The sequence below is a fragment of the Mytilus californianus genome, unplaced genomic scaffold, assembly GCF_021869535.1.
Source record: "Mytilus californianus isolate M0D057914Y unplaced genomic scaffold, xbMytCali1.0.p SCAF_10, whole genome shotgun sequence".
NCBI lineage: Eukaryota > Metazoa > Mollusca > Bivalvia > Mytilida > Mytilidae > Mytilus > Mytilus californianus.
Genome location: NW_026262582.1, coordinates 8,828,444 through 8,846,851, shown reverse-complemented (window position 1 = coordinate 8,846,851; position 18,408 = coordinate 8,828,444). Strand labels below are relative to the sequence as shown.

Sequence of the window (18,408 nt, the reverse complement as noted above, 5' to 3'; positions counted from 1 at the left end):
ATACCAATAAACTATATTTTATGACGCAAAGCAAACAAAGGAAGAAATACAAAAAAAAGTGTGTGTGTTGCTAATACGTTTTCGTATCATTTCATATTAAGTTGAAAGGTGTTTCAATTTTTGAGTAAGATTTTAAGAGCTGGCTGGTAAATTAAGAAAATCTAAATTGACGCGAAACAGGTAAAAGAAAAGACACGGCCTATAATGATAACTAGTATACAACGCGTTTGTTTACCATGTTTACTAAACACACAAACAATAAAGAAATTTCAACCGAAACCAATTTTGCATGATTTGAATTTAAATATCTAGACCGTTTAGCATTGTAAACTATCATGTTTGTATATTACAAAAAAAAAATTCACTGTGCCATAACGTTGTCACAAATGGCTGGTTTTCTTTGGAATGACTATCGATAATAAGGTCATATATCTAAGGACGCGAATTTCTGTATTTTTCTGTATCTAACGACATTCGATAAGTGATTTTTGTAGGCGTGGACAACTTTTATCAATGGTCATACTTAATCAATGAAAAAATATGAGAGTTTCTAGTATTTCAAATATTATCATAGGATAGCTATATATATAAATCAGTAAGTAGTGTTTTTTTTTATTTTGATGATCAACCTTTTAAATTTTAACTGATGACATCTTTCCTTTGCATTTAAGTTAATTAGAATAAGTTCATTAACATTAGAATAGAAACACGTGCATGTACCTAGTATTTAAACTTTTGATAACGTGTATCTGTTTTAATTTGAAGAAGTATTGCGAGATGCTTTAAAAAGACCAATAGCAATCATTATGGTCAACAGGTACATATTTTCTACGAAGTAGTTTCGGGTTTATATATTATAGTTAAAATGTTGTTAAAAGCCTTAAGGTAAATACAGTTTTTGAAAAAAACATTGTAAGATTTATTATGAAAATCGTTCTGAACATGCTTGAAATATTTGCCACTGGACGTTAAACAAACATCAATTAATCAATCAATGAAAAGAGGGAAAGGGATGTACTAATTTAAAATTAACAACACCAAAATGCTATATATTTTAAACATAATTTTCCAGCAATGTTAGCGAGTACCTTCTATCAAAAAGTATTGAGAGGAATTCATAGAACGTCAAACTGTTTCTCTATATCCCAACCCGGTTCATTAGGTGAAGCTGGTGATCCATATGATTTGTTTTGTATATGTTTTGGGTTTTTTTATTTTTTGTATGTTTTGTTTTTGTGTTATCATTCGACATAGGATATTGTATTGCCCATTAATATCTTCTATCTTTCATTGTTTTGATAACCACCATGACATGTGATTAATGTTTTACACTAATATAGAATTCTTTATAAAAGGAAAATTTTCTAGATGATAGTCAAGTCACAAGTTATCGTGACAGTGTAAAAAGTAGAACGTCTGTTTGAATAATGCAAATATTTGCAGTGCGCTAAGTTAATAAACACACGTTTTAAAACATCATTATACGTTCATATTTCTATTGGAGATCAATTTGTAGGACTGATATTGATAGCCAACGTGTTGTTAATACAAGTGAACGAGTTTGTATAGCCTTTAAAAAATCACAACGAGGTTGACTGGTGTATACAATTACGATAATCTTAACTTATCCCGTCGGACAGGAAAACCCATGTTAAGGGCGCTGTTTAGGAATAGATTACCGTAGCTGTATTTGGCTTCGTTCTTTATTTGGCCTTTTTAACATAGTATATATGATGACTTTATTTAGGTGTTCATTTTTTTGATGTTCAGAATTCATAAGTAGACAGTCTGGTCCAATTTGAACTGTAACGTTTAATGCGATGCCTCATAGGGAGATTATCAAACTCTTTTTATGTTAAGGAACCCATCATACAACTTTTGACGGAGTCTGTAGATTGCCTGTTCAACGCCCTGTTGCAAAGTAAAATTACTGGCATGATCCATCAAACCTTATTTTTCTAATGCCGGTCCTAATTTTTCGCCTTACATTCTAATCGAAATACTTTGTAAAACCTAGAAATTGGTTTTAATGTTGTATGATTTGTTGTCGTCTTGATTATGTATGAAATATTTACAATTGGACGTTAATCATACATCAACCAATCAATGAATAAACCTAATATGTCCAATGTGAAAATCAGCTCGACAAAACATCTCTCAAACAATAAAACTGGTTCCAGTCTGACATTTGAAGCAAACGGTAAAAAGAGAGGTGAAAGATATCTAAGGGAGCTAGAAAATTCATAAGTAGAAGAGAGACTAACAAAATCAAAGCAAAAACGGAAGGAAAAACGTAGAGACAAAAGACATGCTACATAACACTACATAAAAACTAAATACTGAGCCACACGATCCCCACAAAAAAGCACTGGTATTCTGGAAGAGGTGAGCAGATCCAGCTTTACATATGGCATCCTTCGTGACAAGTACAACTAAACATCCTAGTCTGTAGTCAGATGGTGCATTTTCTGTCACTATCATCTTGCAATGCAGTATAAACTTGTACAATAGAAGGCGCAAATACTATGTATGTTTCCTTTATGGGGTTAAAGGTTGTTCAATTGAATCTTTAATATCAACAATTTCTTAATTAGTCCTTTTTTAAAAGAGAATAAATGTGTAATCAGGACAAAATTGTAGAAATATTAAGATATGTATTTGTACATTTTTTATAAAAACTAGACTTTTTAGCGGGGAAAATGTTTCTGGATGATTTGTTGGTATTCAATGAATGGCAAGACATTTTAGATGTTAAACGATAAAAAATGTAGCAGGCATACCAACCATTAAAAATATCATTCAGTTGTGTTTTCGAGATAACAATTTCATTTGAAAATTTATGGGTTGCCGTGGAAAATTTTAGAATAAATAATCCGATTTCCAATTTCTTATTAACTGTTAAATCCTATACTACCCCAGGAGCGAATGGTATGCAAACACTTTCACAAACCATATGTTTATTGTAAAGTTTATCATTAAATAGAGAGATAAAACAATAAACCCAGTGGGCAAAAAGCGGGAATTGGCTTTGAAGCAGCCTCGATCAACGTTGATAAAATGTGACACTACATGCATTTCCAATTTTGCCTAAAGTTATTGGATAATATTGATTTTATTGATTAACTGAAAATATATACTAACCATATGACCCACTGTAGCATGTTGAAATACGTTTTTTTCTAAGTGACCAAATTATGCAAGATACGATTACTTTACCATTATTGGAATTTAAGTAGAGTTTTAAATCTTTGTGTCAACAAAGTAAATTATATACTATGAACTTGGCATACAATGGCAAAACTCCACCTAACCTAGTTTCACTTCGCACTTTCATTATTATAATCAATATAGGGTATATGATGACAGATAATTACAAGTCAAACATTGTCACGTTTAAATCCCTTGGCGTTAGTGATACTGAAATAGATTTCTCGTGTTTCTTTAAGACTTTTTGATTTAAACTGTTTTTGTTTGAGATTTTCTTATCTATTTAGAAATACGGGATTGTTTGCAATTCTGTCGTGATATTTGAAGCATACTTATGCATACTTGAGGATGTGGACGGGGTTTGCAGAATAGTTAATAACGGACAAAATGTGGAGAATTAAGGGCAGAAATGACGGACCTCCCATCCAGACCTTCATACTTGACTTAAATAAATATGCCCCAATTTAAAAGGTTACGGAACTATTTGTGAAGCCATATTTAAATATTGACTTGTTTAGTGCTGATGGTTTTCATTTTTTTAAAGGCGGGAGATACCAAGGGAACATTCAAAATTCATAAGTTAGAAAGAAACACACATCGCGATGGCAAAAACAAAACCCAGAAAAAGATGAAAAGAACAAAGAAATCCACAAAACACTACATAGAAAACTAAAGACTTAAGCAAACCAAAAATAACCCCAACACTGGATATGATCTCTGAAAGGGTTAGTAATGTTTGGTCTCTATAGCTGCGCAGACTGGTGTACTCAAAACACTACATAGAAAACTAAAGACTAAAGCAATACAAAAATAACCCCAACACTGGAGATGATCTCTGAAAGGGTTAGCAACGTTTGGTCTCTATAGCTGCGCAGACTGATGTACAATTCTTAGCCAGTCATCACGCCGTCCGTTACGTAGACTTAAATAACACTTCTTGACCAGTCGACACTCAGTCCTTATCTCTCAGTGCAGACTAAAGTAAAACTTGACAGTGGTCACTTTATTATTTACCAATTTTCGTTTGAAATTAAAGGGTCCTAAAATATACGCTATAATCAGTATTCAAGTACAAATGTGGTTCAAGTTTGTAATTATGCATGAGTTTGTTTGGAAATTTCATTGGCATTATAAAACGAGGGACACATTTTGTCCCCCGCGGTCTGCCGTCGCGCGGTCAAGGGTTTAGTGGCTACATGTATATGTAATATGATTCTAAATTTCCCGTTGTTTATTTACGTTTATCTAATGTATCATAGATTATAGCACAGCGCGAAGAAAAATAGCACAGTGCGAAAAAAAAATAGCACACGGCAAAGAAAAATGGAACAGTGCGGAAAAAAATAGCACAGCGCGAAGAAAAATAGCAAAATGGAAAGACAAACAGCACAGCGTGAATAAAAATAGATCAGTGCAAAGAAAATTAGCACAACGCGACGAAAAAAAGCATATGCATATTACAGTAGTGTAAGGAAAATAGAACAGTGTGCGAAAAAAATAGCATACACCATAAGCAGTTTTGATAAAACTTAACAGTTTAAAGGTTTTCGTAAAATATGGAACTCAAGATTATGTTACATCTTAAGAACCAAACTAAATATTGATTTGTGATATGAAAAAGAAAACACAGATACATTTAGAATAAAATTGAGAATGGAAATGGGGAATGTGTCAAAGAGACAACAACCCGACCAAAGATAGAAAATTTTTTTAAATTTTGGATTGAAATAATTTTCCTCTTCATTGAATATAGTAGCGAAAAAATACGTAATATACTAGATCAGAATTTCATGTTTGAGCTAAAAAAAAATATTAAAAATTGATTACATGTCCAGAAGAAACTCAAAATTTACACATGAAGCTGAAATACTGTAAGTTGTTGTAAAAAAAAGTATAACAAAAATACCGAACTCCAAGGTAAATTCAAAAAGGGGAAGGAAGTCCATAAAAACTGACAAAATCAAACGTTATCAACCAACGGAACGAGTGAAAAACAACATTACTATAATATTCCTGACTATGTGCAGGCTTTTTGTGATTAAAATTGTTGGTTACATCTGGTTGTACAGCTAGCTAAACCTCTTACTTAAGATTGCTAGATTTTTTAAATGGAAAAGAAGGTTTCATAAGTCAGAACGTTCAGAAAAAAAAGCTCACATAGTAAACTGCTGACAGTGTAGTTCAAACCGTTTTTTACAACAAAAATGGTCCACTGTCTTTATCAATTATTTTCGAAGGCGGTGGAAAAAGGGAGAAGGTATAGATAAACATTTAATTTAAGGACGGAAAATGTGATGAAAAATAAATGTGAGCTCTGTAGATGTGTTTAATCTGATTCTCAAGGTCGGTAAATGTGATGAAAAATAAATGTGAGCTCTGTGAGTGTGTTTAATCTGACTCTCAAGGTCGGTAAATGTGATGAAAAATAAATGTGAGCTCTGTGAGTGTGTTTAATCTGACTCTCAAGGTCGGTAAACGTGATGAAAAATAAATGTGAGCTCTGTAGATGTGTTTAATCTGACTCTCAAAGGTGCCTTGATATAAAGAAAAGTAGAAGTAATACTATCCCTTAAAAGTCCAGTACAATCCATTAAAGCGTATCTATGTTGTTACTTTTTCATTCATGTTTTTGCTTCTACAAAATCAACCGTGGCGATTGTTTGTATTGTATTGTTCCAAAAGAACAATTAAGGGTAGCCAAATATCGGGTGTAAGCGGGTTCTCTAGTCAAGTTCTTTCCAAACGATTTAGGAGTGTCTATTTCAATTATATAAACATAGTTTTAATCCGATTATCAGATACAAAACTCTTTAACCTATCACGAATACAATTCAGTGAGAAGTCTTTATATAATACTAATGAACTGAATTGTTTGACCAAGTTATCCGATAATGGTTTAAATAATTTTGTCCTAAATATTGACATGTTACAGTGGCTTAATAGAAGTAAAGTACATGTTAGCGATTTCTGCTTCACAACATAGAAATTTCGACATTGACGCAAGCAAGTCTTAATATAGACTGTTTCAACACTGTTTTTGAACGGGATAGCTAAAGATTTGTTTGCTTGTTTTATTGACTATATGTGTCTTACTACAATTAGTGTGAGTACTTTAATTGTGGCTTTTTGTTTGTAGTAGTTCTTTTTAATTATTGTAACTTTGTCATTGGTAATTCTTAATGACCATTGGTTCTGTGGGGTGGACTATTATTAACACGTGACTTTAAGTTTGTAGTATATGTAAAATAAAAATAAAACGAATATTCGTTTTCGGTCATTCTTAAATGATCTTGGTTGTTTCGGGCCTGAACTCTGATTTTGTAATTCTTCTTATTTTTCAGTCGTTACAGTACTTTTGTAGGATTTTAAAATGGACCCGGAACTCTGGACCATAAAAGATGTGGGTGCATACCTTGACGAAAATGATTTCAAACACTATAGGAAGCTGTTTTGTGAAGAAAATAAAATTGATGGCAGAGTGTTTCTATCGCTGACTGAAAATGACCTCAAACAACCACCTCTGCAAATCTTGCCATTCGGAGATTTAAGAAGACTTTGCTTTCTTATTGAAAATCTAAGAGAAGAAAAACGTAATCGTGACCAGAAAACAAGTGATTCTCCATTCAAACAGACCTATTCAACATTCAATAATTACATCCATTCGGAACAATCATCCACACGGTCCGGATTATCTTCCCCTTCCGGCGGAATTTCGATTACCGACTCTGATGACGATTCTTTTCAGACCAGAAAGAGACTGAAATTGGACCGACGGAAATTTGCACTGTCTGTTTTGTATCTGTTCTGTTCTCATTTTTTCTCGGGGTTTGCTGTGACGTATGCCCAAGAAAATTTACCGGATAAAAAGAAGTACCCGCCCTTACCTGATATATTTCTAGACAATTTGCCATTTATACCATGGGCTTACCGAGTGACAGAGGGAGCTATTTTTGTTCTTATTATAATGGGACTTATAATGTTGTTTTTCCATAAATACAGGTAATTCTTTTTATCTATAAAAAAATTATACTATATAATAATTTTTATATGATTTGCTTATCTACAATACTTGAATGTGATTGGTCCGTAAGTTTCCTACCCCCACTTGGGTTACACTTATGAATAGACCATGACGATGATATAGCCGAACTACATTTTTAACATATGTAAATGAACAATCCGTCGAAAATTTTATATTCATGCCTGATACATACACATTGAATCCTTGGGTTCGAAAAAAGTTGAAATTTGAAGAAAATTAACAACCAATTTTTCGGTAGAGAATTATAAGGATTAAACACATTTTTTCTCTCGATGTTATTGGTGTGCACAAACATGACATTAAAGTCCTATGCAAAATCCGAAAATGCAAACAAACCGGGATTTGAGAAATGAGCACCACCGTACCCCCCCCCCCCCCCCCTTTCCCCACCACACACACACACATACACACACTTCGATATATTTCGACTTAGCGGAGAACGAAATGGAAAAGAATTTACAAATCTAATTTGATCTTAATAAGCGATAATTTATCTTAAATACGCTGTTTAAGTTTAAATTTGAAGTACTGTCAAAAGTCTGGAAGGGTGACATGTCTTTCTGTTGACTGTTACCTTGTGAGCTAATCTAAAACACGAACAAATCCAACGTTAAGCGGCCATCAATCAATCAGTCAATATATAACAATGAAGATATTGAGAAGTACATTGAAAAGATATACTTCAATCCAAGGGATTTCAACTTGTTTACTGTATAAATATTTAATTGTGAAACACAAGTAGAAAATTTGAAACTACTGTCCTAGCTTTTATAGGCAGGTCGAAGTTTATACAGTTTAAAACAAACATTCAATTTAAAGATTGTAAACCTTTGAAAAGGAATAAAATTTGTTTGTATAATCAAATCTAACAAACAACTACGCAGAGAATATCAGGTTTCTTATTTAAACATAGATAGAATAAAAATACTTCACGTGAAATTCTTGACCTCGATTTTTCACTGATATCTGGTTACGTTGAAAGTTAAAATAGACATAAAAAGATCTTTTCTTTTATAATCACTATGCATGACGTTTCTCCTTGTGCGTTGTGTGGTGCAATATGTAGAACTTGTTTTATAATGATGATTCGTTAGTTTTTATACATTATATCATACATCCGAGCTATTTTACGAATCTTCAAAAAGAAATTTAAGTTGACAAATAAAAGTTTTAAATCACAAAATTATCATAATTTGGTAATTGTAAGTACGTAATTAAAGGGGCGACAGCGAGTACTTTGAAAGTGTTCACTTATCATACAGAAATTGAATCAAATAACTTCAATAATTTTATAAAGCGTCAACAAAATTGAATCCCTCTACCCCCCCCCCCCCCCTCAAATCCTAGATGATTGTTTTAACTTTTGTTCTATTCTGTAGATTTTTAGTAATTCAGCGGTTAATGATAATAGCTGCCACTATCTACCTTCTACGATGTTTTTGTGTGATGTCTACAGCCATACCAATGCCACAGAAAGACTACAACTGTAATCGTATAGTAAGTAACTATTTACTGGGAAAGTGGGATAATTGTTCTTTAGCTAATGTTATGCCCCCATGAACTACTTTAGACAGATACTAGCATCTGCACATTTAGATATGGATAGGTCGGACAACGAATGATTTTTTTTAATCTGAAATCTTTGAAAATAAGTTTATCCCCATCACACGTTCATGTGCCTATCAAAAGTCACGACGCTCGTCTTTGCTTGTATTTTTTTCATATCTTAATGATTTTATTTTGCATTGAGAAAATTTGATGTTGACGGCAGATCTAGATAGTCTGTGTTAAGATTATTCCACTTTTGACTCGGTGTGATTTTGAGCCTGATATTTGACAGAGACACCTAGCTTTTGTTGTTGACTCGGTGTAGTTTTGAGCCTGATATTTGACAGAGACACCTAGCTTTTGTTGTTGACTCGGTGTGGTTTTGAGCCTGATATATGACAGAGACACCTAGCTTTTGTTGTTGACTCGGTGTGGTTTTGAGCCTGATATATGACAGAGACACCTAGCTTTTGTTGTTGACTCGGTGTGGTTTTGAGCCTGATCTATGACAGAGACACCTAGCTTTTGTTGTTGACTCGGTGTGGTTTTGAGCCTGATATATGACAGAGACGCCTAGCTTTTTTTGTTGACTCGGTGTGGTTTTGAGCCTGATATATGACAGAGACACCTAGCTTTTGTTGTTGACTCGGTGTTATTTTGAGCCTGATATATGACAGAGCTAGACACCTAGCTTTTGTTGTTGACTCGGTGTGGTTTTGAGCCTGATATATGACAGAGCTAGACACCTAGCTTTTGTTGTTGACTCGGTGTGGTTTTGAGCCTGATATATGACAGAGATACCTAGCTTTTGTTGTTGACTCGGTGTTATTTTGAGCCTGATATATGACAGAGACACCTAGCTTTTGTTGTTGACTCGGTGTTATTTTGAGCCTGATATATGACAGAGCTAGACACTTAGCTTTTGTTAAAACTAAGTTGTCCTCTAGACGTCGTTTATATTTTTTGTTTTGTTGGCTTGCTGTCTCATTGACGTATGCCTATTTTCTCAATGCAGAGAACCATTTTAAATTGTTTAATTTATTTCCATGTACTTTGTGAAGATTTTTTTTTACTTTTGTCTGATTATTAAAATGTTAAAATTACAAACTATATATCAAGCAATATCCGCAACCCGTACACGTAATGTTTTAGTCACGTTTAAAGAGATAAAGTTAATTCATTTAAATAGTTACGTATCTGTCGAGTGCATAAAGGGTATCCAAATTTAAAAGAAAATCGGGGACAAATATGAATTGAATTTATCCAACAAGAGAAAATATACTTTAATATACTTAACATTTACTAATAAAAATGGAAACCCCCCCCCCCCCCAATCTATGTTCACTACTTTTTGTTAAGATAGAAGGCTAAGGTACTTACAATGTAAGCCTGCTCTTTTCAGTGTGATATTTTTATACACATTCTAACCTTCAAATCTGAGCTGATTAAAAAGAAAATGTACCACTACTTCAATTTATGTGTAAGGAATAATGCGAAATAATAAATAAAACAAATCATTATAAAACGATTGTATTAAAACAATTCTCACTTCCTAAAAAGTAGAGTTTGGGTCAGTTCGAATCGGTCTCCAGAACTGGCTGAATATTCTGATATAGAACTGTTCTATATAAAAATAAGGAGATGTGGTATGATTGTCAATGAGACAACTATCCACTAAAGTTCAAATGAAGTTGATGTAAGCAATTATAAGTAACCGTACGGCCTTCAACAATTAGAAAAACCATACCGTTTAGTCTGCTATAAAAAGCCCCGACGTGAAAAATATGAAACATTTCAATTGAGAAAACTAACGGCCTAATTTATAAAAAAACAATTCACGAAAAACAAATATGACAGACTTGAATCAACGGCAATCGCTGAACTACAGGCTCCTGACTTGGGACAGGCACATTAAGAATGTGGCAGGGTTAAACATGTTTGTGAATGCTCAACCCTCCCCCTTACCTGGGACGGTGGCGTAACAGCACAACATAAGAACAAACTATAAAAATCAGTAAACTGTTCTAGAACAGTTCTACCCTTGTACAGTTATAGGATAGAACTGTCCAAAATGTTCTAGGGTAGATCTGCCAGGCTCTAATATATTGTCTACCTGCTCAAATCTATATTTTAAAACAGCTCTAAATGACGCAAATAAGAACAGCTCTCTAATCAGTAGTTAGTCGAGGAAGTCAGGGCATTTACCTTTTGTAACTAGGTTTTCCCTGTATGACACATTTTAGATATAAAGATCAAATAATAGATAAACACAGTCTTTATTTAGTCTTGGTTTATAGGTGCGTTCTTGTTTTTAACTTTGTAAGACATGAATGTGTGTTAGTTCTATTATTTCTCCATATTTAAGGTTAAAATTAAATCATTTTTTTTTTATTTGTATATCATGACGTTTAAGCAATAGAGAAAACATCTTTTCAAGATCAGTAAGAAGTATAAAATAGAATATATTTTCTTTGGAACAATTATTATACTTTGAGTTGTTTGTTACAGGGTAAAATTTTACCGGGTAACATTTTTGGAATGTAAAAATACTATAATCACTACGGGGGTGTCTACGACATTGACTCTCAATGAAGTCACTATAAAAATACATGACTATCCAAAACTGTTCTAAAGATAAAACTGTCAGAATATGTTCAAAATAGAGTTGTAAGATTCTATGCAAAATGTCAACGAACCAACCCCCTTATAAAAAAAAACAAAAGAAAAAACAACCAAAAAAAACAACAAACAAACAAAGAAAGAAAAATAAATACAAAACAGAAAAACAAAATCCTTGTAGATTTATCTTTATTCATATAGAATGACCCACACAAAAGTAATTTCTAATCCATTTCAGGAAGTAAAGGATGGTTGGGAGAGATTGTCACGTGTTGTACGGTTCTATGCAGCTATTGGTATGAAGTCAAATGGAATAAAGACGTGTGGGGACTATGTGTTCAGTGGTCATACTGTCATAATGACTTTACTTGTGCTAAGTATTAATGAATGTAAGTAATCTTAGGGTCAAGGTCGAACGGAATAAAGACGTGTTGGGACTATGTGTCCAGTGGTCATACTATTATAATGACTTTACTTGTGCTAAGTACTAATGAATGTAAGTATTCACAAAGGTCAAGGTCGAACGGAATAAAGACATGTGGGGACTATGTGTCCAGTGATCATACTGTTATAATGACTTTACTTGTTCCAAGTATTAATGAATGTAAGTAATCTAAAGATCAAGGTCAAACGGAATAAAGACGTGTGGGGACTGTGTTCACTGGTCACACTGGTATAATGTATTTACTTGTTCTCGGTATCAATGAATGAAAGTAATACGAAATAAAGACGTGTGGGGATTATGTGTTCAGTGGTCATACTTTTATAAAGGCATTACTTGTGCTTAGTATCAATGAATGTAAATAATTTAAAGGTCAAAGTCAAACGAAAAAAAAAACGTGTGGGGACTATGTGTTCAGTGGTCATACTGTCATAATGACTTTACTTGTGCTTAGTACAATGTATCAATGCATGTAAGTAATCTTGAGGTCAAGGTCAAATGGAATAAAGACGTGTGGGGACTATGTGTTCAGTGGTCATACTGTCATAATGACTTTACTTGTGCTTAGCATCAATGAATGCAAGTAATCTAAAAGTCAAGGTCAAACATTTTATTGATATAAAATCCAAAGTAAAACAATCGACAAATACAATACAGATTGATTGATTGATTGCTGATGTTTAACGCCATTTACAGCACACTTGGCTTTATCCTTGCGGCAAGTTTCATTGGTGGGTGAATCGGGAATACCCGGAAAGAACCACCGACCTTTGGCAAGAAATTGTAACTAGCAAATCTAGTAAATTAAGATCGGAGTCGAAATCATCTGTCCAGGAAAGGGGTTCAAACTCACAATAGCGCTGTTTACAGACGAGTGACCACGTTTCCACTTAGGCACCAAACACGCATTGATCATTATAACCCTATATACATATTCTATTCCGGAGCACCTGAGATCATCAGGCACCAAACACGCATTGATCATTATAACCCTATATAAATATTCTATTCCGGAGCACCTGAGATCATCAGGCACCAAACACGCATTGATCATTATAACCCTATTCCGGAGCACCTGAGATCATCCCGGGTTTTGGAAGGGTTCCTGTTGCTCAGTCTTTAGTTTTCGATGTTGTGTTTTGTATACTGTTTGTCTTTTGGTCTTTTTTCTTTTCTTGTCCTGGCGTTTTTCAGTTAATTTTCGACACGTGAGTTTGAATGTCCCTTTGGTACCTCTCGCCTTAGGTAAAAGTTAAGTAAAGTGTTAATAATGGAATATATGTCTCGTTGATACCTTTCGCCTTAGGTAAAAGTTAAGTAAAGTATTAATAATGAAATATATGTCTCGTTGATACCTTTCGCCTTAGGTAAAAGTTAAGTAAAGTGTTAATAATGGAATATATGTCTCGTTGATACCTTTCGCCTTAGGTAAAAGTTAAGTAAAGTATTAATAATGGAATATATGTCTCGTTGATACCTTTCGCCTTAGGTAAAAGTTAAGTAAAGTATTAATAATGGAATATATGTCTCGTTGATACCTTTCGCCTTAGGTAAAAGTTAAGTAAAGTGTTAATAATGGAATATATGTCTCGTTGATACCTTTCGTCTTAGGTAAAAGTTAAGTAAAGTATTAATAATGGAATATATGTCTCGTTGATACCTTTCGCCTTAGGTAAAAGTTAAGTAAAGTATTAATAATGGAATATATGTCTCGTTGATACCTTTCGCCTTAGGTAAAAGTTAAGTAAAGTGTTAATAATGGAATATATGTCTCGTTGATACCTTTCGCCTTAGGTAAAAGTTAAGTAAAGTATTAATAATGAAATATATGTCTCGTTGATACCTTTCGCCTTAGGTAAAAGTTAAGTAAAGTATTAATAATGGAATATATGTCTCGTTGATAACGAATTGAAATCATCAAAGATACCAGGATTATAATTGTGTACGCCAGACGCGCATTTCGTCTACTAAAGACTCATCAGTGACGCTCGCATTAAAAAAGTTATTAGGCCAAATAAAGAAAAAAGCTGAAGAACATTGCGAACCCAAATGCAGCCAAAATTACACCTACCTGGTGCACCAAAGATAATACACAAAACAATCATTTATTAATTGATGAATGCTTAACTTTAGGCAGTAAATATACATTGTGCCATATAAAACTATATATTTATAGTCATGATGGCATTAATAGTATTGTTATACATTGAACGTTGTAAATATTTATCTTTGTATGACTGGGTCACAATGTAAACATGTCTATCAGTTACGACTTCTTCATAATGTCAACATATCGTTATCACAAATACAAGTCTGAACTGTAGAAAGACGCTGATAAGATTATCAGAGATTATGACTTGTATCTGGAGGAGTAATAACGGTCACCGAATTTTTAAAGTAACCATATTTGAATCTAGAGGACCATGGATAATTGTATGGTTCAAAAGGTAGGGTTATGCTTCCCAGGACTCACCGCAATAATGAATGATCTATGAATTATCAAGTACTAGATTATTCAATCCATCTTGCATGGGAAAGGATTTGTATAAGCTTTGTCTTTTGTCCAATCCCTTTATTTTGAATGTATACGTTTGATATTTGAACAATAAAACTACTTTGAATTTGAATGGTTCGTAACCAAAAATTTAAATTCTTTCATGTCATTGGTTGATATTAAATGATATCAAAGCACGTCGTTTACCAATGCGGTTGAAAAATACCTAGCGACTCATTTCACAAAAAAAAATCTTGAGACAAAAATACTCGTAAAGCTTAAGCATGAATATTTCAGAATAACTTGTTATCAATTTCTGCTCCGCACTCGGAGAAGTTTGTCTTTGTTGATAGGTGTTCGGAACTGCAGTTGTATATTTCGAACTTTTAGTAGTTTTCATTGAATCTTTACATTTTATGCCATTCATTTATCAATGTTATCCGGTTTATTGAATTGACTATAATAATAATAAGTAATGTATTTTTTTTTTTTTGCAGATACTCCCCGCAATATGCTGTGTTTACATACATTGAACTGGGTTGTTGGTATTTTTGGAGTATTTTTCATTCTTCTAGGCCATGGGCATTATACACTGGACATACTATTGGCCTTTGTCATTTCATCTAAACTTTTCTCATACCACCACACTATAGCAATCAATATGTCGCTAATATCACGTGACACTCACCGTTTGAAAAAGTGTTTTCCGGTGCTATATTATTTTGAGCAAGATACGGATGGACACATACCAAACGAGTACGAATGGCCGTTACCGAAGGTAAAGAAAGTAGAATCATTTTACAGTGATGTTAAATTTAGTTTTGGAAATTATTTCAGTTCGAAATCGAAACAAGTTGTGTAACGTGTTGTTGACATTACGGTTATATTTATAAACACAGGATGGGATCACATTTTTAGAATAAATATCCATTCAGCTATATAATGAATAGCAGGAAGATCTACACATACATCGCATTAACAATTCTCTATACATGCTATATGTCGAAGAGAGGCATACATTGACTTAAGTTAAATATCAGCCTAGACGAACACAATTTTGTAACCTTAAGAATCTAGTATCAATAGCGTAGAAAGACTGACTGAAAACATGTTAAACAAGGAAACAACGACTATTGAGATTAAGGATCCACAGTTTGACGAACTTGAAAAATATAGATAATGGTAGTGCCTTGAAATTAGATTCTATCACTGGAATAGATGATTGCATTCTATTACGTGAAATAGATCATGACAACAGGTGTAATGTAAAAACTCACAACACGTGTTATGTCAAAACTCACGACAACACGTGTCAATTCAAAACTCATAACACGTGTCATTTCAAAACTCACGATTACAAGTGTCATATCAAACATCTGCAATATTTAATCCATTTCGATCAATTGAGCAATTTATTATATAAAAATCATGTCTGTCTATCAGAACTATAAGAAATATCAGAAAATAAAAGGCGTTTAAAATACAGTTAAACATTCCATGTTCAGTAGAATTTTTCTCCACTTCATTCCAACGTAGTCTTGAACGACCGTCTGAAGTCCGTATTTCAACGGACATTTTTGTTGATTTCGATTATGTTAATCAATTACAGAAAACAAAAACTCGTACAATTTAATTTTAGTAGCTAAGAATACAATAAAATTATGTTGATTTATAATCAAATAATTATTTTCAAAGGTATTTTTAAACACTATGTGCTTTGTACCGTTTTGAACCGTCTATGATCTGGTTAAATGATTTGCCTGTTTAGAGGCTTAGTTTTTAGTTAGACCAAAATATATATACTTGTTTTTCCTACCTACCCTAAGTTGTGATGCCTACTCGGACACAGTTTATGGACATTTTTGGTTTAGTACTGTTTAAGTCCAGACTTGGTGAAACACTGTTAAAGATATTTTCTTATATATTCTATGTAAAATATTAAAAAATCATTTTACCTACCTAACTACTCTATTGTTTCTAACAAGGGACCGGAAACAAGTATATATGTTTTTTTCGGTGTAGGAATGATTGATGATAAATGTACATTTTTATATTGATATATATATATATATATATATAATATATATATTAAGTCAACTTTTTTTTCGTATTGTGTTTTTCTACCTCGCACTTTAATGCAAATGTGTTTTAAATGACAGGACATCTGTTACTATTCTGTTTGTTAAAGTATTCCAACCGACATTACTGAAATAGGTATCACATGTACCAGTGGACCTTTATCAGTATCAGTACCGAAAAGTTAAAAAAAAAAACCCAAGTGGAATTCAAATTATTCATGATAGTCAAAATTAAAGACTTCTTTTTTTTGCAGCAGTTAGAATCAAATTCCATAAAATGAAAAATGTTGTTCTCGAAATGAGTTTTCAAAAATTTGACTTATTTCGGCAACCTCTTCTTAACTTCAGTCAGGCATTCATTCGACTGAAAGTTTTTTCTTGATGAAATATATTTCTAATAATTGTTGTATATAGATATACTTCCAATATTTTAAAAGTATATCAACATAATCTGTTATAAAAAAATATCAAAGGTGTTTTTTTTTTAACACTTAAGCTTTGCTGAAAACAATTTGAAGACAATAGTCATGTGTATGCACATTTAAACTCGTAATTCATGTGTGCAGTGTGCCAGCCAGAGCAATCACTATTTATTATCGTACATAATCATTGGTTTTGACAATCATCGTCGTGCTATTCTAGTTATTTGTGTTATAGAATATCTATTTATAAAAAAATATTTTATTAATAAAACACTTTTCAGTTTGTATTGTGTTTATATATTCATATAATTAAAAACTGGCTTACTTTGCTTATAAGGGTTTTGATTCCAGCTTCGCTTAGGGAACGACCATTTAACTTAAAAGGGGGGGGGGGGGGGGGGGGGGTAATGTTTTTTTTTCCTAAAAGAATATTCTGATCCACAATTTGATGAAAAAAATATTGTGGTCAAGCAAATGACAAAAAAAATCTGAATCCAGATTTTCCCAATACCTTATAGTGTTTAATTTTGTGACTCATTCAAATAACCATACCCCTCCCCTTTGAAGTTAAATGGTTGCTCCCTTATGAGTTTTGTGCGTAGACTAAATTTCGCATCTGGCGGCACTAAAAACGTGTGACTATTTTCGCAAAAAACTGTTTCTGGTTCCCGTTTTTTATATAGATTAGACTCTTGGTTTTCCTGTTTGAATTGTTCTACACTAGTCTTTTGGGGGCCCTTTATAGCTTGTTGTTCGGAGTGAGCCAAGGCTCCTTGTTGAAGGCCTTACTTTGACCTATAATTGTTTACTTTTTACACATTGTGACTTGGATGGATAGTTGTCTCATTGGTACTCATACCACATCTTCTTATTTATACTTACGAGAAAAGCATGCTCGGAAATGATAAACAGTTCAGTGAACTTACGATTAATTTTAATCGTATTTTTTGTGTGATAAGAGTCCATAGTAAAAGAGAGACGGAATATACCAAAGGGATAGTCAAACTCATAAGTCGAAAACGAACTTACAGTGCCCTTGCAAAAACGAAAACGATCAAATGACAAACAACAGTCCATGAATACCAGCATAACAAACTTAAGACTGAACAACACGACCCCCCCCCCCCCCCCCCCCCCGCAAAAAAACAAAAACAAAAACAAAACGAGGTGTTCCAAGGTTTTCCGGAAAGGTAAGCAGATCCTGCTCCACATGTGGCACCCGTCGTGCTGTTCATGTAAGTACAAACCCGGTTTAGGACGTTAACACCACCAAATGATAATGTGTCTGTCAATCATCAATATGGAATCTCATCAGTGGCTGTTTTCAGGTAATGGTCCCATTTGCATGTGTATTCTCCGCCTTATTGATATCTCAATGTTGTATTTTTATTCAAAGACTTTGGTGTTGAGGGAAGATTTAAAAGTCTCTCAGATGTGTTCATTAATTTACTAGACGGTACAATATAGAGTTTGACATATTCACCACCCATTTTACTATTGTTGGAGACCTGTACTATATTGACCTATTCAAGTCGTCATTTTGTATATACAAATTC

The 18,408-nt window shown here is 33.3% G+C and overlaps 1 protein-coding gene across 3 annotated transcripts; it reads left to right on the top strand.

Moving 5' to 3' along the window:
* Positions 1–396: 396 nt before the first annotated feature.
* On the top strand, positions 397–17,137 carry LOC127717562 (sphingomyelin synthase-related protein 1-like). Of its 3 annotated transcripts, none has more exons than XM_052223245.1 (5): positions 397–595; positions 6,549–7,206; positions 8,629–8,746; positions 11,655–11,805; positions 14,850–17,137. In XM_052223245.1, exons 2-5 carry the CDS (start codon positions 6,578–6,580, stop codon positions 15,212–15,214), a joined length of 1,263 nt encoding a protein of 420 aa, XP_052079205.1. In that variant the 5' UTR covers positions 397–595; positions 6,549–6,577; the 3' UTR covers positions 15,215–17,137. The 3 variants fall into 3 exon arrangements, with proteins under 3 accessions (XP_052079205.1, XP_052079206.1, XP_052079207.1); XM_052223246.1 differs by lacking the exon at positions 397–595 and adding an exon at positions 799–817; XM_052223247.1 differs by lacking the exon at positions 397–595 and adding an exon at positions 6,221–6,310.
* The last annotated feature ends 1,271 nt before the right edge of the window (positions 17,138–18,408 follow it).

Excerpts from the sequence above, each read along its gene's own strand:
- LOC127717562 (XM_052223245.1), top strand. The coding sequence starts at position 6,578 with ATGGACCCGGAACTCTGGACCATAAAAGATGTGGGTGCATACCTTGAC. Across the intron at positions 7,207-8,628 it reads TTGTTTTTCCATAAATACAG|ATTTTTAGTAATTCAGCGGT; the intron begins GTAATTCTTTTT and ends TCTATTCTGTAG. Across the intron at positions 8,747-11,654 it reads ACTACAACTGTAATCGTATA|GAAGTAAAGGATGGTTGGGA; the intron begins GTAAGTAACTAT and ends AATCCATTTCAG.